The sequence below is a fragment of the Eretmochelys imbricata genome, chromosome 1 (genome assembly GCF_965152235.1).
Source record: "Eretmochelys imbricata isolate rEreImb1 chromosome 1, rEreImb1.hap1, whole genome shotgun sequence".
Taxonomy (NCBI): Eukaryota; Metazoa; Chordata; order Testudines; family Cheloniidae; genus Eretmochelys; species Eretmochelys imbricata.
In genome coordinates, this window is record NC_135572.1 from 262,253,438 (window position 1) to 262,277,834 (window position 24,397).

Here is a 24,397-nt window from a genome sequence, read left to right on the forward strand (position 1 = left end):
AGAATGTATCTTTTGTATATAAAAGTTCTGCCTGTTTGAATGTACGGTGATGGTTAAACAAAAGCTACCATTAATTTCAATTTCATTTGCAACACAGGAAAATGGAAGTTAGGAAAAAAATGTATATTCAAACCATGATGGTTTCACAAATAATGAAACATGCACAAATATTTTAAGAGGTCCCTTGAAATATGGCAATGAAAAAAAATTACATTTACGTCAGCCATGTGCAAAGTATGCTGCATGGAGCTCACACCACAGCAGGGGATGGGGAGCAGCACAACTTAAGTTGTGGCTCCTGACTCTTTGGGTCTAATTCTGCCTGCAAAACATGCACTGAAATTCAGTGAGCTTGATTTTGATCTTATGTAGGTGAGAACTGGGAGTGATTCCACTGGAGACAATGGAGGAAGTGACATCAAAATAAGGCGTGACAAGTGGTAATACCAGTGTCTCCTAGCACAGACTGATTCTTTACCTGTAAAAATAAAGTTCTAACTCTTAAAATTCTAATAAAACTTAATGTTAGGTTATTAATTTGAATCACATTCCATATTCCGACATCAACAGGCTTCATGCGAGGCACTTGCTTTGAATTAACATTTTCATGAGTACATAATCAGACAAGCCCAAGTTGGAGCCTCTACTGATAGATAGTTTCTGAACCCCTATTATAGGCATTTGTGCACTTATGCACTAACTTCAGGGTTTTATTTTAATGCAAGTGCCATCTAGTGTCTGCATTTACATTTACAAGCAAGTTTCACCCACGAAAAAAGCGGGGGGGGAGGGGGGAGGGAGAGCTGGTTCTGAGAAAAGTGTAATGTTCAACAATTCCATTAAAGTTAAGCACTTATTTGCTATATTAGCATTTCTTGGAACAAACAGCGCTATTAAATGCAAACATTTGTACAATTCATAGACCAAATGCAGACACACCATCTTGGCTATAATCTGAAACCTTGGTAACTTCTAGACCACAGTATAAGCACTTTTTTCTTTTTAATAATCAGCTGTTTCAGCAACACAATGAGGACACAACACACACTGCAGTGATTTTGTGTTTTCCTGTTTTTATTTAGAAGTTCCAAGTTCCCAGAAATTCACCAACTTTGGTGATTTGCCTCCCAACTACTAAATGTAAAACAAAAATAAAGGGCTAATCTGTCAGTCTCAAATCATACTTATCTTCAGTCATGATCCTGCATCTCAAACCACTAAGTCATCCACACAGAAACCCATTGGAGAGAGCTGCACCAGCAGATCCAATTACAGTTGCAGACCTTTCAAGTTTTATGCTAAGCGCATCTATCAGTTGTTAAGTCATACGATGTGCAAGGTAACATTTGACCTTTCTAACAACATACCCAATGGCACTAGAATTCCCATCAGCCCTTGTGGAACAACTGTCAATATCAAAGGAGTCAGTACACCCCAGGACCATGTTTTGATTATGTGGGCTGTGTCTGAACCCTGGCTAGTCTCTTTTTTTGCTTTTTGTTAGGGTTAAGACCACTCCCTACTCATCATTTTTTACATAACTACCACTACCATATGTCTACACAATATAGACTAGTGTTTGCAAACAGAGCATCTTCCCACTGCCAGGAGTTCTGTATGTGACCTGCCAGAGGACTTCAGCTGGCATCAGGGGCTCCAGTCACTTGGGTGCACACTGAGTTAGGCAAGAGTTATATATTAAACTTGCTGATGAAGGGTGTACTGCAATCTGCAGGCTTATTAGCGACAGTCTGGTTGAGCCAGGTCTGCAGTTCTGCTAATGGAATTTCATGCATTTTTGTGGGATCATTATACATAAAGGCAACAGCATCGGTTTGTTTACCCCTTCTGCATGCTAAAGAGCACCGTACCACAAAAATGTTACTTTTGAGACTCTGGGTAATAACAAGAGCATCCTCGCCCAGTCATATTTCTAAAATAGGGAGTGTACTTTCTGAGCACTCTGCAGTCAAGAGGTGTGAAAGATGACAATGACGATTTTAGTCAGTTCTGTGGAAGGCATTGCTTTGCCAGTGGTTTCGGATGGTCTCAGTTACATCCTAGCCTTTAATAACAGCGATAGGTCTCAATTTAATAGCTTTCTTGCTGATGCCAGCAGCATGGCAGGTGTTAACCACATCTGTCACATTCTTATAGGATTCTGGTGCCTGAAAAAAATGAGACACAAAATTAGACACATGCCTCTTGCTTTACCCTTCAACTCTGTTAAAATAGGGGAACTTACTCATTGAAGGAACTAGTTATTTTTACACAGCTAAAAGATTAGTGAACCACTTGAAGGACATAGCAAGTTTCTGTCTTATTCGGTGGGGGGTGGGGAAATCAAGCTATTTTGAAGATATTCAGGAACTGAACTTGCCACTACACGGGACTCAGCACCAGGAGAGAGAACACCGGGTGCCTGCACTATGGAACAAGCCACTCCAACTTCCTCCCAGAAAGAGGCTGCCTATAAAGGTTAACTTTCACAGCCCTATTAGTGCCTGGAATCATCAGAGTAAACCTCCATGGAGTTTTCTCTGATGCCATCATTTGGGCAAAGGACTAGATTGGGCTGGTTTTGAATGCAGGCTCTTCATGTCAGAGAATGCGTTGTTACAGCACCTAGCCCATTAAAAACAACACACATTAAATGCTCCTTCCTTAATAAAACTTTGAGGTACCAAAAAACACCAACAGCTGTGAACCATTTTTGAGAAGCAGATTGTTCATAGACAAAAAACCACAAAGAACGTCCTTCCTCCTGGCCTAAGCAAATACAAGAGTTCTAGGTATCCTAAAAGCAAAACAATATCTGCATATTGCCAATTCTAGAAGCTGAAGTGCAAGATGTAGTTAGAGTTGGCAAGCACATCACAGAAGGGTGGAAACCCAAGGAATATGGCCAAAAGGCTTATATGGCACCAATATCAAGTCTCTTTGCACAATGGAAAGAAATTATTCCTATCCCCAGAAAACCAGACTTCCAGGAGGAGATTCCCTTCCTACAGCATGGGGAAATATTCAGTGTGACACTTGGAGAATTTGACAGCTTCCATCAGGAATGCATGAGCTGCTCCTCTAATGCCCCAGTGGACAAATCTATCAGAGTACACGCCCAGTCACAAATTTAAAACTTACTTCTTCCATGACTAGCTTGGGGGAAGCAACACGGATGGCGATCCCCATGTCAGCCAGCTTGTCCAACACATCCTGGAAGTCCAAATTTCGTCGAGATTTGGCTCGGGACAATGCACGACCCTAAGCAATAGATTTAGATTATTTCACTTTATTTTGTAATCACCACGAGGAGTAAGAGTTGCATTACTAAGACCGACAGACAGTGGGGGAAATAAATAAATAAATAAATAAATAAAATCACACATCTAGGTGTTTCATTCCAGGCAAGACAGCATTTGCAGAAGTGATTATGCACATATTTTACATTTAAACTAACCAGAGACTTGATGGGACAGAATACCCAAAAAGAAGACTTTCTGGGTATCTCTGGTGCTTTACAGAGCAAGCGACTTTTAACAAGTCAGCATACATTAATATTTAGTAGGAGGTGTGTGTTGTACACAAATTCCAAGTAGCAAAACGTGCAGTTTGATGCACAGATCACGTGCCTCAGGCGAGCTGAGAAACAGGAGGCAGAACTAAAATGCATTGGTGTGCTGGGGTTCCTGCATAATCAATAGCACATCCTAGAGCGCTAATGTTAGGGATCACTACATGTACAACAATCCACAGCATGAAGGTATCTAGGATCCCTGTAGGTTTCTCTTTTCACCCAAACTGCTAGGTAGTCAGTATTCCCAATCTAGGCTTTAACTGGGCAAGGAAGCTGCAACTATTTATTTCCACTGGTAAAGAAGCCCGAGCACCACCTCCTTCCACCAAGGGAAGTGCTTTGCATGGGCATCCTTAAGACTTTCATTCCCGTTCGTAGTTCGGGCGGTTAGTGTTTGGTGGGGGGGAGCTCTGTCCACCACACCAATCCTTCCTGTAAGCAAGGAAGGCCATGCACAGCTCCCTCCAGAGCCATTCAAAGTTTAGTGTTAGCCAGAGAAAGAGGCATCAAGAGTGCACGAGGCATACTGCGGACGGACACTCCCTAGGCTGGAGATCTGGGAATCTTATCTCCCCTACTCACAAGTGTAACAGCACACTGGCTGCCCCTTGAGCAGCTGTTTCTTGGATATCCCATCACAACCCCTTCTTTAATGGTGTTTTGTACTTACAGCTCCATGGCACGTGGTTCCAAAGGTCTCGGTCATGCCTTGTTCGGTACCAGTAAGAACATAGCTGCAGGTTCCCATTGTTCCGCCAATCAGTACTGGCTGTCCAGTCAGCTAGGGGTGCAAACAAAAATAATCCCAATTTAAGATCAAATTCACTCAAGATTTAAAATAGTTTTGATCAATAAATAATAAGGGGGACCAGGGCACCATCACATATCCATAAAGGAGTTCTGGCAAGCCTCTGGCTGTGTACCCAGGAGTTCTGAGTCACTAGATGACAGGAAAATGCAGGCAGTGTATAAAGATGTTCATCATGAAGAGGTCAGGCAAATAGACACAGTTTGTCCTAAGGCATGGGTGGGAAAACTTTTTGGACTGAGGGCCACATCTGGGTATGGAAATTTTATGGCGGGCCATGAAATTGGGGGTTAGGGTGTGGGAGGGAGTGAGGGCTCTGGCTTGGAGAGCAGGCTCTTGGGTGGGGCCAGAATGGAGGAGATCAGGGTGTAGGAGGGGGCTCAGAGCTGGGATGGGAGGTTGGGGTGTGGGGGGGGAGGTGAGGGCTAAAGCTGGGGGTGCAGGCTCTCTGGTGGGACTGGAGATGAGGGTACAGAAGGGTGCTCCAGGCTGGGACTGAGGTATTTGGAGGGCGGGACGCGGATCAGGGCTAGGGCAGGGGGGCGGGAAGGTGTCAGGGTGCAGGCTCCAGGCAGCACTTACCTTAAGCAGCTCCTGGAAGCAGCAGCAGCTCCCCCCTCCGACTCCTACACGGAGGCCCAGCCAGGCGACTCTGTGTGCTGCCCCATCTGCAGGCGCAGCTCCTGCAGCTCCCATTGGCCACGGTTACCACCCAATGGGAGCTGTGGGGGCTGCACTTGGTACAGAAGCAGCATGTGGAGCCCCCTAACTGCCTCTATGCGTGGTAGCCAGAGGGGGCATATGCCGCTGCTTCCGGGAGCTGTGGGGACCACGGCACGTGCAGAGCAGGGCAAACCCCTGACCCCACTCCCTGGCTGGAGTGGCAGCTCAAGGGCTGGATTAAAACATCTGAAGGGCTGGATGCGGCCCCCAAGCCATAGTTTGCCCAACCCAAGGAGTGGACAGAGGGCAGATAGCTAGAAGATCACGCAGGCAATTGTAGGCTGGGGAAGAAAGGTGAATCCGGAAGTGTCCAAAAGTTTCAATACAAGCCTGAGGATAATGACGGACACTGGTAAATGTTCCAATATAATTAATTTGCTACCCTGTGTGAACTGAAACAACATTTAAAGTCTTCCTCTGTTAGTAACACAGAAACCCTTCCTATTCATCTGAAATCCCCTCCCCTGCCTCCACTTCCCCCTGAAGTTATCCGTACTTGGTAATCGACAGCAATGAGAGGATGATGAGGAGGGAAAGCCCTGGTCGATCCCTTTCTGTGCACCAGCAGGGTCCGCTCTTTTCCATCCACCACATGCTGCTCCACTTTGGCGATATTATGAGACACATCATAGATCACATGAAGATCTAGGTCATCAGGGGTTGTGTTGAAGACTTTAGCAAAGGCCTAAGGGAGAAAGTTTGGATGTAAACACAGGGGCAATTCCACACAGCTATAGAAACCTTAAAGCTTTCTCTGATTTTTAGGGGTTAAAAAGCAGCAGACTCATTTAAAAAATGGCCTGTTGTGGGAAACTGTATCAGAAAACAAAACACTGCAACTAAATGAAGTGACAGGTAAGGCAAAACTTTCAGTTCAGCCTCCCTGGTTCTCAAAACACTGAGCCAAATGTAGCCCTGACATAAGTGAATGCAACTTCATTGAAGTCAATCGAGTTGTGCAAAAAATTTACTCTACAACCAAATTGGACCGATTATCTGTTCGCTGGCAGCTTGGATCCTTCTGAAAGTATTAGAAATCAATCAGGAAGACTTAGAACACCAGAAATCAGTCAAAAAGCTGTGAAACATGCCTTAGTATTTCCTCTTCTGCCAGTTTGAGGGTAACAAAAGATACCTCAGCATTTAGCTTTTGAAAATGGAGCACTGGCACTCCTGAAAATTTTACCCTCTCAACCTAGCAGAAGAAGAAATGTTAAGACATGTTATTCTACATCTTTTAGATGTAGCCCAGATGTAACCCAGTGAGACTTTTCTGCTGCTAAAAGGTATTGGACTGATTGCCCTGGAGACTGAAGTCTTCTCTTAAACCAACAAGTCGACATAGGACAGGCAGCAGAAAAGTACAAGCTTCATGGAGCTGCTCACCATCATGGCTCAACATGTTTTACCTTGTTCCAGAGACCTTTAAAAGCACCAGAATACTTGTAGCAGAACAGCAGTTCTGCTCCTACCTGTCTGGTTAGGAAGGTCATGGAAGAGCGGTTGACCCATGCATAGTTCCCAGCCGCTGCCATTCCCTTTAGGTAGTCCTGTCCCTCTGGGGAGGCAATTCTGGCGCATGCCAACTGGCGATCATTAACTATGATCTTGTCCCGTTTCATGGCTTTCTCCATAGCCACTAAAGCATCTGGGGAAAAACAAATACAACCAGCCTGTCACCTCTACCTTGAAAGGCTTCAGATCTGGATTCACAGGCAGAAAACCCAGCTCCCCTCACAGAGGTACCAGAAGGTGGTTGAACCTTCAACTTCCTCTTAAAATTAGAAGTGAACGTGTGGAATGACTACTTCAGTTGTTGCTACACAGGGTCCCCCAGTACCACCTTCAGAGTGAAAGTGATGGAACTAGGTGCCTGGAGAAAAGACATGCTCCTTAGAGCATGTGTTTTAAGTTTTAACTACCTAATAGGTACAGTTAAAGTCCTAGGAGTATGGTTTAGAGGTCTGAGCACAGCACTCAGTGTAGGAACTCCGATGTTCTAACCACAGCTCTAACACTGACTTTTTCTGTGATCTTTGGAAAGTTAACACCTCTCTCCTTTTCCTCTTATTTCTACTGCAATAGTGCCTACGGATCCCAACCAAGGATTAGAGTCTCATACTAAGCAAATACAGACAGCTTCTGCCCTAGAGGGCTCACAATCTAGATATCTGTCCCATTCCCCCACAATCTCAAATGTAGAGAATTACCTATCTCATAAGGGCTGTTTAAGGATTAACTCATTGTTTTTAAAGCACAATATAAGTACTGAATATATGCTAATAAACTTGACTGGTTAATAGGGTTTATTGTGAGCAGCAGACTATTCCAAAGAGATTTTTATCTTACTTCAGCTCTTGAAAAAGTAGTCTTATCACAAAATATACCTGTAGCTACTTGATGGCCCAGGCCTCTGCTGCCGCTGTGGATCATTACACACACCTGTCCCTTGTGATCAATGCCCATCTTCCTGGCAGCATACTCATTATAAATGTCATCCACCACCTGGATCTCAGCATAATGGTTTCCTGCTCCCAGGGTCCCCAGCTGCCAATTACAACAAGATATCTTAGCCATCTAGTGATTAGACACCAGTCAAAAAGAGGAATGGCTTTTTCCTTTGGAGATATTATGAATTAAGAGTTTATGTGCAATATGGTGAATTGTCATAGAGTGTGGTTAGAAGGTATGAATTGGTTAGAACGTGGAAGTCTATTCCTGAATCCCGGCTATCAAAAGGACTGTGCAGATATAATCTTGTTTGTCTCCCTTGAAACTTGTAAGAAGATCAAAATACATATTTTTTTAAAAAAAAGGTCCAAAAATAAATAGTTGTAGCAGGAGAATATGATTCAATAGAAGGACCAGGACCTGCCAGTAGTGCAGCCACTTTCAGCAAACACACAGAGGCATACTTAAAAGGAAGGAATAGATTCTAAAACACAGATAGTAAAGAGAAGTAGCCTTTACATGGGCTTAGTAATAGGGCTGAGGCAATGTCTACACTAGAGAGTTTACAGCGGCACAGCTGTACCAATGCAGCTGTGCCGCTGTAAGATCTCTCATGTAACTGCGCTATGCCAACGGGAGAGAGCTCTCCCATCAACATAATTAAACCACCCCTAACAAGTGGCAGTAGCTATGTCGGCAGCAAAACCTTTAACACCAACATAGTGCTGTACACACTACCACTTATGCCGGTATGGGCTGTTTTTTCATACCCCTGAGCAACATACATTTTGCTGACATAAGTGGTAGTGTAGATATGACCAAAAAAGTTTGTAAAAACAACAGGTGGGTTTTTTTAAAAGCCTCATTCCTGGAGAAGTCAGCCATCAATGATGGAGATGTGGTCTGAGCATAGGACTAGGAGCCAGAATCGCCCAGCTTCTAATTATGGTTTTGACACCAACTCTGTACATTTAGGAAATTCACTTAACTGTGAGAAACAGATAATTACCTGCTCCACAGGAGAGATATGAAGGTTAATGTTTTCAAAATTCTTTAAAGGTTAAAATGCTATGGAATTGCAATATATTCTCATTAATAATACCCACGAGAGCTGGAGGAAGAAGCCTTTAAATTATAGTAATGGTATGATCTCTGCTCTAGCCAGCACACCAACCCAGGCAATGAGCTATCAGCAGTGGAAGTTAAATCCAGTTCTCTTGCATGGCAGGCCAGAATTTTACAATTAAGTCACAGGACATGTTCTTCAAAGGTTTTTTTAATAAATACATTGTTGCCTCAGAAAATTTAAGTCAATGTAACCAGAACAAAAAAAAAATCTAGAGAAGTTACCATTCCTAAAAGGTTGACAAGTGCTAGTAGTGACGAATTCAAACAGTTAGGGCCAGCTGTTTAGCAACAGATGGGAGGGCAACTCACTGGGATTTTTTGCTATAGCCAATTTTATACCTACATAAGAATTAAATTACAGTTCTAACTGTTATTTGTTTTCCCCTATTCTAGCTCTGTCAGAAAATGGATTCAAAATCATAACCCCTCCCAAATCATGACAAGTCAAAACCTATATGAACACAGGGCATGAGTTATAGAAATGAAGCTAATTTTTTCTTGTTGTTGTTTTAAACCTCAAAGTGTTTACAACCACCTTACAGGTAACATTTACCTGAGGCAAACCTCTTTTCTTAGCTCTTGAGGAGACCTTATTGGGATCAGCCTGCAGCATCCTTCCATACTCCTCACAGTGCTCCTTGTCCTCCGCCCAGGCATAGCCTTCCCGGAGAGACCAGTCCACACCCATCTCCAGGGCCTCCTCCAAGTCCCTGCAACATCAAGACACTTTCCTCGAACTCTTAAATAAGTACTAGCACAAAGTTAACCTCACATGTGTCCCAAGGGTTCACACCCATGTCTGAAGTGGTGAAAAGCCCATGAGTTCAACTCAACCCTTTGCTGCCAACCAAAAAGCCTGTTCCACAAAGATAAAGTTTGTGAATAAAGCCACTTGCAACTTCATTGTTTCTCCTCCCCCCTATCAGGGTAAGGGCTGACATTTTAGCATCACTATCTATACAATTAAAGAAACCCTCCATTATGAGAGCTGATAACCCTTAAAGCACACTTAAATAATCCTCTGACTCCTAGATGGCTTTGTACTATTATTTCTAGCTGTATGTGTAGAGGCAAGGAATGGGCCAGGAAGTTTCTTTCCACCTCCTTCCAGCCTTCCACCTGCAAATCCCTTCTCAAAACAAAGGCCAGACACTGCCCATGCCCCAAAAGTGCACACACAGTCATTTACTTACTTGGCATTCATGGGGATGACACCCTTGGAGCCCACCCCAACTGGAATATGGTCAAACATGGCCTGGGCGAGCTGTTCCTTCACGGGCTGGACGTCACTTTCATCCAGGTTCGTACGCAGCAATCGGACACCACAGTTGATGTCAAACCCGACACCACCTGAAGGTATAAAAAACAAAAACACACACAAAGTTAATAGATGGGGCTGCTCAGTTGTGGGCCACAGAATGCTATGCTGTAGCATTTGGGCACGTTTATCTTTAATGCTGAAGTGCTTCCTGACAGAGAAAGTTTTGTATACTAGGGCCTGCAGTCTTCATCAGTTCTACTACCATATTAAATGAGAGGACAGCTGCAATCTGCTCCATTTTAGTGAATTTCCATGCAGTCTGTAGGCCCCTGGCAAGCTGACAATGCAACCCCCCAAATAGGGTAAAATTTGGCACCACTGTAATGAAAAGTATTCCATATTCACAACACCTTCACTCAGTGCTACAGGGCTATTCCCCTGCTCTGGACACTGTACTAGATCATGGATAGAAAAGCACAGTCTCCCACAAAGTCCTTAACCTGTAAGGTTGCTCCTGTGATTAATATAGAAATACCTATCCAAACTACCCAACATACACATTACAATTAAAATACATTGATTTTCTACCCTCCCAAACACAGCCTTTTCCATTTCTAATTTAAGTTATTTGAAAACAAAATCTTTGTATTTAAGGTAGCTGGCTTTTAAATTAGTGCAAAAAGTGTTCTCCTCTGGAAGGCAAACAGCAAGCTCTCCCTGCTGTCACATTTGGCAGTAAACTGTGACCCAAGATTGTTTACGTTAAGTGATACTTTATTTCAGTATTAAAGGGCGATTAGAGAAGAGTGATGAGAATTATCAATGACGTGGAGAAACTCACAAGAGTGATGGGATTATTTACCTAGAAAGGAGACAAATAAGGAGAAATGACTGGCCTAAAAAAGGTAGATTGGGAACTTCTCTTCTCCTGGTCTCATAGCGGAAGAGAAAGTGGACACTCAATGGAATTAAAAGTTGGGGAATCCAAAACTGATAAAAGGAAACTCACACATTGGGTGAGAAAACAACTTTGGAACTTGCTACCCACAAGAACAGTTGAGGCCAAGAATTTAAGATTCAGAAATGGATTGGTTGTTTATATAGATGTCAAGAATATCCAGAGAGATATAATTTATGATAATTTTTTTGGAAAGCATACTAACCTTGTTTTAGAGCAGGTATCTAACTATTAGAGACCAGGATGAGACCTAATTGGAGGGCAGATTATCCTAAATCCGTCTATTACCACGTTCTTAAGCCTTCCTCTGAAACATCTGGTGCTGACCCGTGCCAGAGCAAGATACTGAACTAGATGGACCTGGGGATCTGGTCCATTATGGCAATTCCTGTGTCCCATACACGCAGTTTAGAATAATAGCTGTTAGATGCCAGCACAGAGGCATTTCCAAATGGTTAATAAAAGTGAACTCAAAAGTTCTTAAAAAATGAGGCAAAACTATTTAGATCATAAATCCTTAACATAAATGGACAAACATTTTAAAACTAAAGTTAAAAATTAGTTCCTCTTTTACCTGCCCAAAACCAAGTTCAGGGGTTCTGGGCTCTCTCTTCAGAAGTTGGGAACAGACACTCAAAACAGCGTGAAGAGAGCAAGGCTCCCTGCACTGTTTAGGTTGTAATCAACTCCTGCAGAAAAAACAGAACTCAGGATGGATGAACTGGTACCTCAACAGAGAAAAACTTTTCAGGTCACTATAAAAAACATTTCACTTTACTTCTGTACTGTAAAAGAGTGGGGATCTCAAACAGCTATTTCAAGAAAGAATTTCCAATCACCAAAGATATTTCTCAAAGTATATTACATCAGACTCAAGTTACTCTTACCTGGTGACACCACTGCCTCTGGGTCACTCATGTCAAATGCTGCCATGTTACCAATGGCAAACCCATAGCCAGAATGTACATCAGGAAGCCCAATAGATCTCTGCAAGAAAGTTCATCAGATTTCAAATGGGCAGTGGAAAGACTTCTTTTAAATTATATACAATCCTGTTCCACGTATAGACAGGCACAATGTAAACCTTACGCCAAGACTAGTAACCAGTAACAGTATCTGGGGCAGTTTACAGATCAACACACCAGTCAGCTACCTGGATTCAGAGTTCCCACATTCCACATTGACACAGGAAACAACTTTTGAATTGAATTGTGGTATCTAAACTGATAAGCAGTTTATCATTAGGACTCATCTGCCTCAGATATAGCACATCTGCCTCATTCAATTAAACTGGATTTAATAATGACAAGCCCACAATAAAAGGCAAGGAAGTTCAAGCATGCAGAAAGTCACCCAAAATGCCAGCAGATTGCAAAACAAAGGAAAGAAAAAAAAAACAACAACATTAAGTAAGAGGCAAGCAGGAAACAGACATCATTTTCCAATATTGAATTGTATAACTGCACACAAAGTAAGTGCTTCATCCCAAACAAAAATGACCCAAGAGGTAAATGTTTAAGCTAGTTTTTGTTAGTATGACCTGCAACATAAAGAGGCCCTTTTGCAGATACTTTATTTTACGATGGCTAGAAGAGGCCTGCCCTTTCTCCTCCCCAACAACACTAGAAATTCAGATCTTGTCTGTCCCAGAAGACTTTATGGAGAATTAGTAATGACTTCACAGCTTTCAAGAAAATGAACCCTGATTAATTGATAAGGGTTGTGATTTTTAATCAGACTATTTAAAACTGTTTTGAACACTTATTTAAAACACCAACATTGGGAAGAAAAGCCATTTATTAAGAATTCAACCTTTTCCCGTCCTAAGAAAGCTCGATTTGCAACCAGGAAGCCCTCTAACATAGACAGAAGACTAGAATAGATATTTGTGACATTTCTGTGGTAAGACAAGCTGAAAAGCAATTTTAAAGAACAGTTTGCAAAACAGACAAAAACAAAACAACCCACATCCCCGATTCTTCTCCTTTACAGATCACCTTTTAGACCTTTTATAGCCCCAAGGGCAGCACTTTATTGAAAAAAATGAATTAGAGCTTTTGCTTAGTCACCATGTAAAACAACTGAAAATGAAACCACCATGTTGCTTATTGACAGTTAAGAAAAATTAGAAGTAACTCGCCCCCTACAAAAACACTTTACTCTCAGCTTCCTGAAAAGTGACACACCCTATCACGTATAGAAGTTTCTTAAATGTATTAGAAGCAAAATAAAGACAAAGAAAAGTGTAGGTCCGCTATTTAATGGGAAGGAAGAACTAATAACGGATGACACCAAGAAGGTGGAGGCATTTTAATGCTTCTGTCTTTACCAAAAAAAAAATTGTGACCAGATGCGTAACACAATATCAACAAGGGGGAGGGGGACACAAGCCAGAACAAGGAAAGAACACGTCAAAGGATATTTAGATAATTTAGATGTATTCAAGTTGGTTGGGCCTGACAAAATTCACCCTAGCGTACTAAAGGAACTAGCAGAAGCAATCTCAGAACTATTTGTGATTATTTTCAAGAACTCATGGATGACTGGTGAGGTCCTAGGGGAAGAAAAAGAACAATTCTTCAGAGCAGTCACTCACATGAATAATGCCAGGTAGTGCAGCCACATTCCCAATCTGTTTCATGGCAGGCAAGAATCCACCAGCACCTGAAAGAAGACAACTGAAAGTTTATCCAAGGGACTTGCCAATGAACAGCGTTGATCATGACTGATATGGTAGCACCTTTCAAGTTGCTACTCAAAATCCAGGCAGATCAGTAGTGACCAAAAGTCATTTCAATCTGGTGGAAAATACCTGGCACTTTGGGGAGCTACAGCCCCATTATACTGAAGAGTTTCTGAAATTCTCCCACTGTGGCTCCAGTATCAGTGCAGCTCCGACTGTTGCTAGCATCCAAGTGCCGGTATAGGCCACCTGTTTACATTTTTACCGCCATATAATCTAGACCTGTATAAGAAGGTCAAAATGCTGGCTCTCGGTCTACAACAGAGCTCCCACAAATGCTAGATTAAAAAAGGTGGGCTAATTTCTGAAAACCTTCAATAGATCATGCTACAGTGAAATTAATCTTGTGGCATCAATGCAGAGCACAGAGGTGTTGACATAACACAAACCACCTCTACAGCTGGCACTCTTGTTGGTAAATATCAAAAGACAAACCAAGGACTGACTGGGGTATGGAGAATGAACTCCCTTTTCTTCCCACTTTGTGGTCCCTGCCGCCTTCCAGGTCAAGGCTGAGGCACTGTCAGGAAGCTTGCACTCTTGATGTCCATGCTGTACCAATATCATGAAGCTAGAAGCCTTCAGAGGACAGTGCCAAGTCAATTTAGTTTGTATTTATATATAAAGATGTTACAAAACCTAAGATCAAACAGAAATATCCCCATGTTTGTTGTTTTAGCTTCCTCTGTATTATGTATTTAAGATTTCCTTCCTGCATTGTGCTGTCACATGAGAACTAGAAATTAACTGACAAGTCTATTTTCATAGCCCAATCTGAGTGAAATGCAGAAAATAACTAAAAGGATGTAATTATGAAAAGTGCAGTATATTTTAAAATCCTTTTAGTTTTCAATTATTTAAAGTTCTTATCAACACAGGAATTTATTAATTATTTTTAAAACTTGCTTAAGTCCCTTAAGTCACCAGGACTGGCAAGCCAACATATTTCAGCAGCGCTATTTTCAGGATAGCAGTGTTGTTAAGCACACAGGTAGTGCATAATGTCATGGCTGGACACATGAGTAGCCTTCGCTACACATTTTCATTGTTTTCTTTGATGTATGCAAGCCACATTAATTCAGGGTAGGAGGCTTTTTTAGGAGGTAAGGGTGAAAAAAGTGAAATAAGGGAAGCAAGTGTTTGAAATTTAATGAAAACAAATAAGAATGGGATCTTCCTGTACTTACCGCCACCTCTGCAGGCATTTCGTAACTCCTCAAACATTAATTTCTCTAGCGGCTCATTTACATAAAACACTCCTTCCACCTAGAGGCAAACACAAGAAGGAGAAGAGACAAAAATAATGCATCATTACTGGTCTCACAAAAACTCACTTCCACAAGAAGAACTACACTATAGAACAAGAATTGCCAAGACTAATGGTATATAATAGGTTACAAAGTGTATTTTTTTTTTGTCATTTTCTTGCCACTGTTTATTTAGAAGTATATTATTTGATTAGGTTTCTGGTAGTGCTTAAGACATGCTAAGATATTCCAAAACACAAGCCTTGAGCCAAGAAGTTTACAATCCAAACGCTCAATCCTGCAAACACTTAGGCCACGTCTATATGTACAGGGCTGCAGCAGCGCAGCTGTACCGATACAACTGTGCCACTGCAGCATGTCTCGTGAAGATGCTCTATGCCTATAATAAAATCACCTGCATAAGTGGCAGAAGCTACGTCAGCAGGAGAAACTCTCCTGTTGACATAGCACTGTGCACACGAGCGCTATGTCAACAGGAGAGTTTCTCCTGCTGACGTAGCTTCTGTGCACATGAGCGCTATGTCGGTGTAACTTATGTTGCTCGGGGGGTGGTTTTTTCACAACCCTGAGCAACATAAATTATGGAACCATAAATTGTAGTATAGACATAGCCTTAGGCACAAAACTACTGACATGCATTAGCACCTGTAGTATTAAGGCCTAAAATCAGACAGATGTTAGGGAGAACAGAGGTGGTGTATATGTGGCCCAGGTGGTGCCTGGGTGTACCTTAGGTTCCTAACTTGTACTTCTGGAATTAGACACAATTATACCTTGGAGCATTACGACCTGCACGCCAGGATGTTTTCTCTGAAGTTTAATTGAACATTGCCAGATTCATACTCTAAGTAAATCGTTAGGATGCAAAAATAAAAAAGTAAAAAAATAAACAAATCCCAGCTGCACCAGAGCTGTCGGGGGAAGAGTGGTGCCTGCCTCCAAGAGACCCCCACCGCCAGCCACTTGTTACATTTTCAAAGGAGCCTCCCCGAGAGCCGCTGGGCAAAGGCATCGCCCGGATCCCGCTTTGACCTGAGCCGACGCAAAAGCACCTGCCCGGGGCCGCTGATCCGCTTCTCTCCGTGGGCCCCGCCCGGCCCTGCCCCTGGGTCTGGTCCCAGGCTCAGGCCGCAGCTCCCCGGGCGGGAGCCTGGCGCGCGAAGGTCTCGCGGACAGCAACAGGCCACGCACCGCCGCGGGCTCCTCCTCCCAGCGCGGGGGCGCCAGCAGCCCCAGGGCGAAGGGCGGGGAGGGAGTCTCGGGGCAGCCCAACCCCCACCTCGGGCTGCGCGTGCGGGAGCGCGCGCTGAACGGTCGGCCACTGCCGAGCGCGAGCCCAGGACACCCCACCCCGAGCTCACATTCATGTTGGGCACGAAGCCCTTCTTGATCCTCCAGCTGTTCTTGTCGAGCTTGTCCAGATACTGCAGCTCATCATTGTAGCTGCGGCTCATGGCGGCGGCCCTGTAGACTCCGTGTCACACACGCACCCAGCGGCTCCCACTCCCACACGGCGCCACCGGCCAGGATGCAACGGAGGCCGCCGAGGCCCAGGCTCTCTCAGAAGGCGAAAATCCAGCGAATGGGAGGGCAAGAGCTGAGGAGGTTGGACGGGACGCGCCGAGGCTCAGATTTCATCCGTTCAGTCTGGAGCGTTACATTACGCCAGCCCTGCGGCGCCCCCTAGCGGCCGAGCAGGGCGCTGAGCCGTCAGGAGGGTCGCCCCGCCCCCTGCGGTGTGGTGTACGGGCGGCGCGTGGTAGGAGAGCGTTCTGGCACAACCCCAGCGCGAGGCGCCCCCGGCCCCCTCACAGAGCTCGTGCAGAGCGCAGTGGCAGGGGGTTCCGCAGCCGCCGGGTCCCTGCAGGGAAGATGGGGGCCGGGGGCACTGGGGTGGGATCTCCCGGGATTCAGCCCCAGAGAGGGGCAGTTCGCTTGTGTGGGCCACGCCTTGCTGGTCGGTAGGGACCGAGCTCCTACTGTCCCCTAGAGCTTGCCCCTCACACGAGCTCTGCAGCGCGATCAAAAGCGAGAGCCCCCGAGACTACTGCTCTCCCTGGGCCACGCTTCTCCCCTCAGCACCCTGCAGTCTGCCTTGCTACCCAGCAGACACTGATAATGCAACCAATACATCAGCTGCTGGCTAGGGCGCCCCAATAAATCACAGCTGGAGGAAAGTTTTCACCCCCAAAACATTTCCTGCTGAGAAATGGGGGTTTGTCAAACACAGAGCGGTGGCTGTTTTTCTCTGCTGGAAAATAGGGTGTGCAGGGCAAGTCTGATTTTTTTTGGAAATTGGTCAAAATCAAATGAAAACATTTGTTTCATTTTTCAAAATCTTTTTTTTTAATTTTAAGTTTTTATTCCCCCTTCCCTTTCAACAGCCCGTTTTTGTCACTGCAAGCTGAAGAGTGAAACTGCCAAGGGGAGCTAGGAACTCTTCCAGGTGGAACGAGGAGGTAGATATCACTAGGAGTAATTGAATGAATCATTAAAAAATTCTGCCTGAAGGTTTCTGGAAAGTGAGATTGTGGAATAGTTTCTCAAGAAAAGTGACAGGTTTCAGAGTAACAGCCGTGGTAGTCTGTATTCGCAAAAAGAAAAGGAGTACTTGTGGCACCTTAGAGACTAACCAATTTATTTGAGCATAAGTTTTCGTGAGCTACAGCTCACTTCATCGGATGCATCCGATGTCCTGTCCTGAAATACCACTAAGAAGAGCCCTGGCACTTTGTTCATCCCCCTGATCAAACTCTGAGGAAATCCTTTCACAAAGAACTCAGAAGATTTAAGTCCTCATAGGCACCAAGAGAGTTTTCAGCTTGAAGCACTTTTTGATAGCTCCCACTTCATATTAAACACAACAGATGCATTCCATTGGAAGCAGAATAAGACGTTTATGCTACAACAAAGACCATTAATAGAGCAGCTGCTGATGATAGCTGTGTTTGCAGTTTGGTGGCATACATCCTTTTTCCTAAAGAATATTGAGCTTCCCATATATAGAAAAGGCTTTACTTAAACAGAGAGACTTTAACCTTTAAAAACAGTAACTTTTGCAGCACCTACAAACTCCTGAATAACAAATGCTTCCCCTACCTAACCACAAAACCACACACTGTGATATGTTTTTACATGGTTTTCTGCTGGATACATGCTATAAATATTCCAGCGGTCAATTCCCTCTTTCTTTTTGGCTTTTTGCCCAAATCAGAGCAGAAGTGAAGACTTTGCTCATTTGCAGAATTTTTAAGTTTAAAAACAAAGGGACAGTATTCAGCCTTCAGGGTCATGTTGTTGGTTGGGAACTTCCTGATCATCCAAATGTGTTCTCCTTCCTTAGAGTTTGTAGTCAATGTCAGTGGAAATCAGCAGATAACCCTGAGGAGAGAAGAACATTCACAAAAGTGCCTGAAATTATTGATAGTTAAGCATCTGAATTTTCTGTTTTAATTCTGTCCTGGGGATTAAGGGTGAGAATCTTTACTGAAGAGAACTGAGACTTACTAGTAGCAACCTCAAGAACTTCACAAAGGGACAGAGACTTCTACACACAGACCCATAAACTCCTCAGGGGTCTGCTGCTTTGCACCGCACTGCCAGCAGATGCTGCACCTAAAGCTCACGTAGCCAGCCATGACAGTATCACTCCAGCTAACAGGGAACCTCCATTGACGCACACATGGTGTAGTGATACTTCAGTGCCACCTCCCCACTCTTGGTACCAGTGTAGTGTGACTAGAGAGGAAAGGGTGTGAATGAGGCTTCCATACACCTTATCATTAGCTGCTGCATTGGCACTCTTGGGGCTGTTGGCAGCTGGTGCAAGTTAGAGCAGCCTTCAGGTAGTTGCAACTTCTGTCAGGGGACTGGCCTGCCACAAAGCTGTCCCAGGTCTACGGAACACAACAGTGGCTTAAAACTATCTTTGCACTCCCTCTCTAGAGTTGTGCTTCAGCCCCAACCAAAGAACTGGGCACAGTGTTTGGATTAGAAAATGACTGCAAAGTTGGAAGATGATTGGAGCAATCTGATTGGCTCATTAATTTTCTACCAATTAATTTATTATTGATTCCTGTTTCTAGAAATGCCCTGTGCATCCAAATTAAGGGCTAAGTTCCCGTGCTGCATCAACATATGGCTGCAGCAAGCGATGGTAGCAGAATATAGCCCTCTGTTTTTCCATTTGATTATTATATCAGAAAGAACCATTGAGGCACAGGGTATATTTGAGAGATTTATGACCAGCTGGGACACATACCCATCGGAGCTCATTAATCCTCAGGAAATGCCCTGCATCTTTATCATTATTACTATTATTATATATGTAAAGCTCCAGTTATTCACACTACACGAGGAAGGCCAAATTCTGTTTCATTTATGTTTGAGCAACCCTATTGAACTCAATGGGGTTGCACTAAGAAGATGGAAACTTGAATTTAACTTGGTGGGGCAAATTTAGACAAGGTGTAAAAAGGTGTGTAACTCCTTTGACTTGCAAGGGGTTGTTCTTACTTTCAGCACATTTGAATTTGACCCACTGAGTGCATTTGGCCACTGAATATCCGCACATTTGGCTCAGTTTTATTTTTTCCCTCAAAGAAAGAAAAATTTGAAACTTTTGTGGTATGAAATTTCTCATCTTATACCAAGGATTTTTATTGTTTAATATGCTGACAATCTAGCAAAAGAGGAGTAACTCTTTTTAAGACGAAAGCCAGTTTCTCACCTTATTAACTTTAACAACAGGTCTGAGGAGGGTAATTTGGTCCAGGTTAGGAAGAGGGAATCCCTTCTTCAGTTCAACTTAAAAAAAGACAAACAAAATATATATAATACTTAAAAATTATAACTTACACTTCTATAGCACCTTTCCAAGGATCTCAAGGTGTTTACAAACATGAATGAATTAATCCTCACAACACCCCTGGGTGGTAGGTATGATCCCCATTTACAAAGGGGCAAAGAGAGGTCAAGAACAGAAGAATGGCCATACTGGGTCAGACCAAAGGTCCATCTAGCCGAGTATCCTGTCTTCCGACAGTGGCCAATGCCAGGTGCTTCAGAGGGAATGAACAGAACAGGTAATCATCACATGATCCATGCCCCGTCGCCCATTCCCAGCTTCTGGCAAACAGGCTAGGGACACCATCCCTGCCCAGCTTGGCTAATAGCTATTGATAGACCTATCCTCCATGAACTTATCTAGTTCTTTTTTGAATGCGCTCCCATTGCCTCAGCACTTTGCAGGAAGTGCTCAGCACATTAGCTCTCCTAAGTGTCCTATCCTAAGTCACCTAGAGTTAGCAGAGGAACTGTGAACACAGTCCTGTGCTCCAATCACTAGCAACACCCCCTCTCCTTTGTCTACACTGTCCAAGAAGGGTGAAATACATCCTAGTGAAGAGGTCCATGCACCCCTATTTTGCGGGCTTAAATGGGACTAAAGTGATGCATAGACTTTGGGCTGGTCCTCTGGATAGGGGTTATTTTCACTCAGAATGACTGGCTATGTTAGCACACAGGGCAGTGACATGAATTTTCCCATAGAGCTCCACCAGTGTGCCTCATCTGTTACTTGTAGAGACCACCTCTAGAGATAATAATAATATTGCTCCTTTTCAATCCAAGCAGCTAGTCAAAGTTTGGGATTCTGGGGATGTTCCAGTAGAGAGCAGAAATTCATGGTAGGTATTCTTTGTTCATTTACAAAGACTGTACAAAGTGCTGTGTCTCTGAATGCAGAAGGAAATAGCAGGAACCACCTTCTTTGTCTCACAGCACCAAGAGCATTTTTTTAATCCTGCACCTTTGACCCAAAAAACTCTTGTAATGGATACTAAACTGTAGACAGGATCATAATACCTCCCAACTTTCTTCTAGGGTCAAGCACTGTGTTTTCATCTGCTCCTTCTGTCTGTCTGTCCTCTGTGTTTTGCCGAGTATTTTGTGTATATGAGGGAGGGCAGAACTCGTTCACCCACTCGAAAACTCCTGGCCAGGTTCACAACCCTCTTTTGTCTTAGGTGAGGAGTTTGTGATTAACTCATGCTGAGAGTTACATTAATTGAAGGGTGCATTCACACCCAGTCTAAAAGAGGTTGTGATCCAAGCAGTCACCTGTATCTCTCAGCATAACAATAACGACACTCTTGTATAGCATTTTTCATCCATAGCACTCAAAGCACTTTACTAATGAAGTCAATATCACTACCCTCATTTTACAAATGGGGAAACTGAGGCAAAGAGAGGGGAGTGATTTAACCAAGGTCACCCAGCAGGGCAGTGGCAGAGCTAAGAATAGAATCCAGGTCTCCTGAGTGCCAGTCCAGTGCCTTATATAATTTCTATGCCCAGTCAGTCCTTGGTTTCTCTGATGAAACTTCAAGTTAGTGCCAGTTGTAGTGGTAGTCTGAGAATGTGTTTACTTGTCTCCTAGAAATTGGCTAATACCCCCAACTCATTTCACATAGGCTACCAGCTGATTGTAATGACATCTTGTCATTTCTCATCTGAGTTGATGTGAAATGGTCCCTAATGGGGAAAAGCCCCATATCACATTACCAATTTCTGGAGCCATATAAGAGTTATTTTGTTAACAGAGATCAGGGCCATTAAAGGAACTAGCCACTATCCTTACCATTGGCTGCTGGGATTACTCCATTCCGTAAAACGTAAGACAGGAAATTCTCCAGAAGTGAGACCTGCCATGGGGGAGAAAATGGATTTAGGGCCCACTTCCTGATATCTATGAAGCTGCTCCATACTAAATCCTGGATGGAGTTTTAAGAAGAAAAGTCCTGCTCACATGACCAGACCTCACTTGGGTAGACAAAACCACAAGTGACAACGACCTTTGGTTCTTGAGGCTTGGGGATGATGTAAAAGATACAGAACACGAGGATCTGGATCTTGTTACCATGCTTGCAATATTTTCATTTAAAATAATCAGTTTCATTTACTTGCGAGATAATTTATCTTTAACCGTACAGCAGTATCTGGGAGATTTTAATTCTCCTCTGCTCAGCTTCCTCGAGCTGATCACTTATCCTCAGGATGAAACTGCTCTCTCTGGGAGGTAGGGTTTTCCCCTATTATGTGTTTCAGGCATTTGTGTCTAGTATTGGCTCCCACTCCCTACCTTAATTATGAGAATCTGTGCTTTGTCCCTGCACACCACCACTGCCTCGCTGCCATTCTAGGGTGCATGTTCTAACCTACAACATGCTGTTCCTTCTACTGCTGCATTGCAGATTACTGTTGTACGCTTCGCGGTCATGATTTTAGTGCCTCTCTGATGAAACATGATACACAAAGAAGAGAGATTGGAAAACATCTCATTTTTAGGAGCACTGAAGAGTTGCTGAGAAGAAGTACTGCAATAAATATATATACAGCAGAAAGGACAGACAGAGTTCCAGAAAGAGAGAAAAGAACCACCCAAGGATGAAGTCTAATGATATAGAAATATGTGTAGGGAAATTCTGCTCCTTACTCTTCAGACTGACATTTTCCCTGAGATTCTTGGCTCTTGTTTCCTAGACACTGAAACCATCAACTTACCTCAAAGAACCCAGCCCTGGAGTCGGCCAGGAAGAGCTGGAATCTGAAAGGAAAGTAGTAAAAGAGGAGTCATTATAAAGGACGAAGGCACATTGTTTTAGTCATGTATAGTCACCCTCAGTGACTTCAGGTCCTATGATATGCCCATGACGAGACACTTCTTTATGGCAATGCATCCTACATGCTACCTTCCACAGAAAAGAGCAGGAGTGTTTCTGTAAGGCATTGCCTGGAATGTACACAGAAGGGTGGCCTCGGAGAAGTTTATCCAGGATTGTGAGTGCACTTCTTCCTCTATGTTTAGTTGTGTACGTCTCACTGATTCATACATTTAACTGCACCAGGTCAAGCACCAAAGATCCCCTGTCTCTCAGATCCTACTGAGAGAAATGTGCTACAGGAGCTAAGAGGTGAAATTCCACTTGGAGAATGTTACTGATGGTGATGACTTAGCTGAAAAACGTTAGAAGCTCAGTTCAGTTTGCAAGATTTCTGAGGTTCACCCACTGCAACCTTCCTCCCTGTAAACCATTCTGAGGACTTCCTAATCACCCTCCTCATTAGGTTCCTGACACCCCACTATTCTCCTTAGGAACTCCCTCCTGAGAGTCTCTGGAGTTTGGACATCTCTAATTCTTCTTGCCTGTTACGGTCTTCCTAGACATGGTTCTTGTGAGCTCGGGTTCCCATCACCCTACCACCTAATCCAATGGGTGCTTGGCTTTCAGAGTCTGATCCTGTCAAGTGGGCGGTGCTGACCATCACCCATGCTTTTAGATACACATATTTGAAAATCTGGATTCTATTTTTTTTAATGAAAAGTTAAATTCTATAGGAAATGTCATGACCTCAGATGACAGCTTTCTGACCAAGCTGGGAGTCATTATGCCAACACTTGGAATCACCACTGTAGCATATACATAGACCAGCCCAAATTCTTTCCTGTGTTCTGGCCCCTTTGCCCTGCTCTGGTTGCACAAAAGGACTGGAAAGCAGCTGGATCAGGCCAGTTGAGGATCCTGCCCCACCATGTGGGGGAGCTCTCAATGATGCAGAATCATCATACTAGGCTTCTGTGCTACCTTCCTATCCAGTCCTGGCAGATGGGGCATGCCAGGAGTGGGGAACATGTGTGACTGGGGCACAATGTGCACCAGCTATCAGACAGTCCCTGGGAGGCTGTTGACAGCTAGCATAAGTTAGAGCAATCCCATGGCTGGTCTAACCTATGCTGGGACTGGTGCAGAATGACCAAGCAAATCAGGGAATCATAATTAGCTTCCCTGATGGCCCCTGCCTTTCTCTGATGATGAGTTGATCTAAGCATAGGAGAGAATCTCGGTCAAAGATTTTAGACTAATAAATCCAATACAGTTTCCTTTACTAAGCCCTCTATAGAAAAGTACAGAATGAAGCAACAGAAGAAGATTCAATGATCCCAAAATATGGTTGTCTTTCATCCACAGGATTTGGGCAGTGTAGCCAAAAGCATCTCAGGGTCCCTACCCTTGTGAGAAAGAAGTTAAATTGCATTGGCTGCCTTTTCCTTATGCTGGACTAACTCCACAGCTAGGCTGACACAATAAGGCTGTTGTGTTTTAATACTGGGATCATCTGAATGGCCTCAGGTCAAGCTGTCCTGTGTTTACCTGTTCAGACATAATGAGCCAATCAGCTTCTGTTCAAATATAGTCAGACTGGCACTGGCGTTCGCTATCTGCAGGAGAGAAGAGTCTTGAGTTACTGTATCCATACAGAATGGGGTCCTTTCTTAGATTCAAACACAAATATAGTCTCCGTGTATCATTTAAAATGCAACAGTTCCACCTTCTTTGATAAATACTGAAGATGTCTCATACAGTGCTACTTTCTGCCTGATTTGGGGTTTGTGTACAGTTCAGCCTTGATTATCTCAATGTC

At 43.6% G+C, this 24,397-nt stretch overlaps 2 protein-coding genes across 4 annotated transcripts in view; both read right to left on the bottom strand.

Moving 5' to 3' along the window:
- Window positions 1–1,053: 1,053 nt before the first annotated feature.
- On the bottom strand, window positions 1,054–16,512 carry RTCB (RNA 2',3'-cyclic phosphate and 5'-OH ligase). Of its 2 annotated transcripts, XM_077829095.1 has the most exons (12): window positions 16,276–16,501; window positions 14,834–14,912; window positions 13,500–13,567; window positions 11,791–11,890; window positions 9,878–10,034; window positions 9,238–9,394; window positions 7,493–7,652; window positions 6,578–6,753; window positions 5,602–5,790; window positions 4,245–4,355; window positions 3,142–3,261; window positions 1,054–2,168 (listed from the first exon to the last, which is right to left on the bottom strand). In XM_077829095.1, exons 1-12 carry the CDS (start codon window positions 16,366–16,368, stop codon window positions 2,061–2,063), a joined length of 1,518 nt encoding a protein of 505 aa, XP_077685221.1. In that variant the 5' UTR covers window positions 16,369–16,501; the 3' UTR covers window positions 1,054–2,060. The 2 variants fall into 2 exon arrangements, 1 of the variants encoding a protein (XP_077685221.1); XR_013347381.1 differs by lacking the exon at window positions 1,054–2,168 and having other exon boundaries at window positions 3,224–3,261; window positions 4,245–5,435; window positions 16,276–16,512.
- Window positions 16,513–17,538: 1,026 nt separating this feature from the next.
- The window catches only part of BPIFC (BPI fold containing family C), a 45,690-nt gene continuing 38,831 nt past the window's right edge, over window positions 17,539–24,397 (bottom strand). For both annotated transcript variants that reach the window (XM_077807552.1, XM_077807551.1), the window contains exons 12-16: window positions 24,127–24,194; window positions 22,478–22,520; window positions 21,555–21,618; window positions 19,644–19,720; window positions 17,539–18,295 (exon numbers count right to left, since the gene is read on the bottom strand). In XM_077807552.1, the coding sequence (XP_077663678.1) occupies window positions 18,254–18,295; window positions 19,644–19,720; window positions 21,555–21,618; window positions 22,478–22,520; window positions 24,127–24,194 (294 nt within the window). In that variant the 3' untranslated portion in view covers window positions 17,539–18,253. The remainder of the gene's footprint in view (window positions 18,296–19,643; window positions 19,721–21,554; window positions 21,619–22,477; window positions 22,521–24,126; window positions 24,195–24,397) is intronic.

Coding starts and splice junctions, on each gene's coding strand:
- RTCB (XM_077829095.1), bottom strand. CDS start 16,368: ATGAGCCGCAGCTACAATGATGAGCTGCAGTATCTGGACAAGCTCGAC. Junction 7,653..9,237: donor AGAAAAGAGGTTTGCCTCAG/GTAAATGTTACC, acceptor TGTAATTGGCAG/CTGGGGACCCTGGGAGCAGG. Junction 6,754..7,492: donor GGGCCATCAAGTAGCTACAG/GTATATTTTGTG, acceptor GTTTTTCCCCAG/ATGCTTTAGTGGCTATGGAG.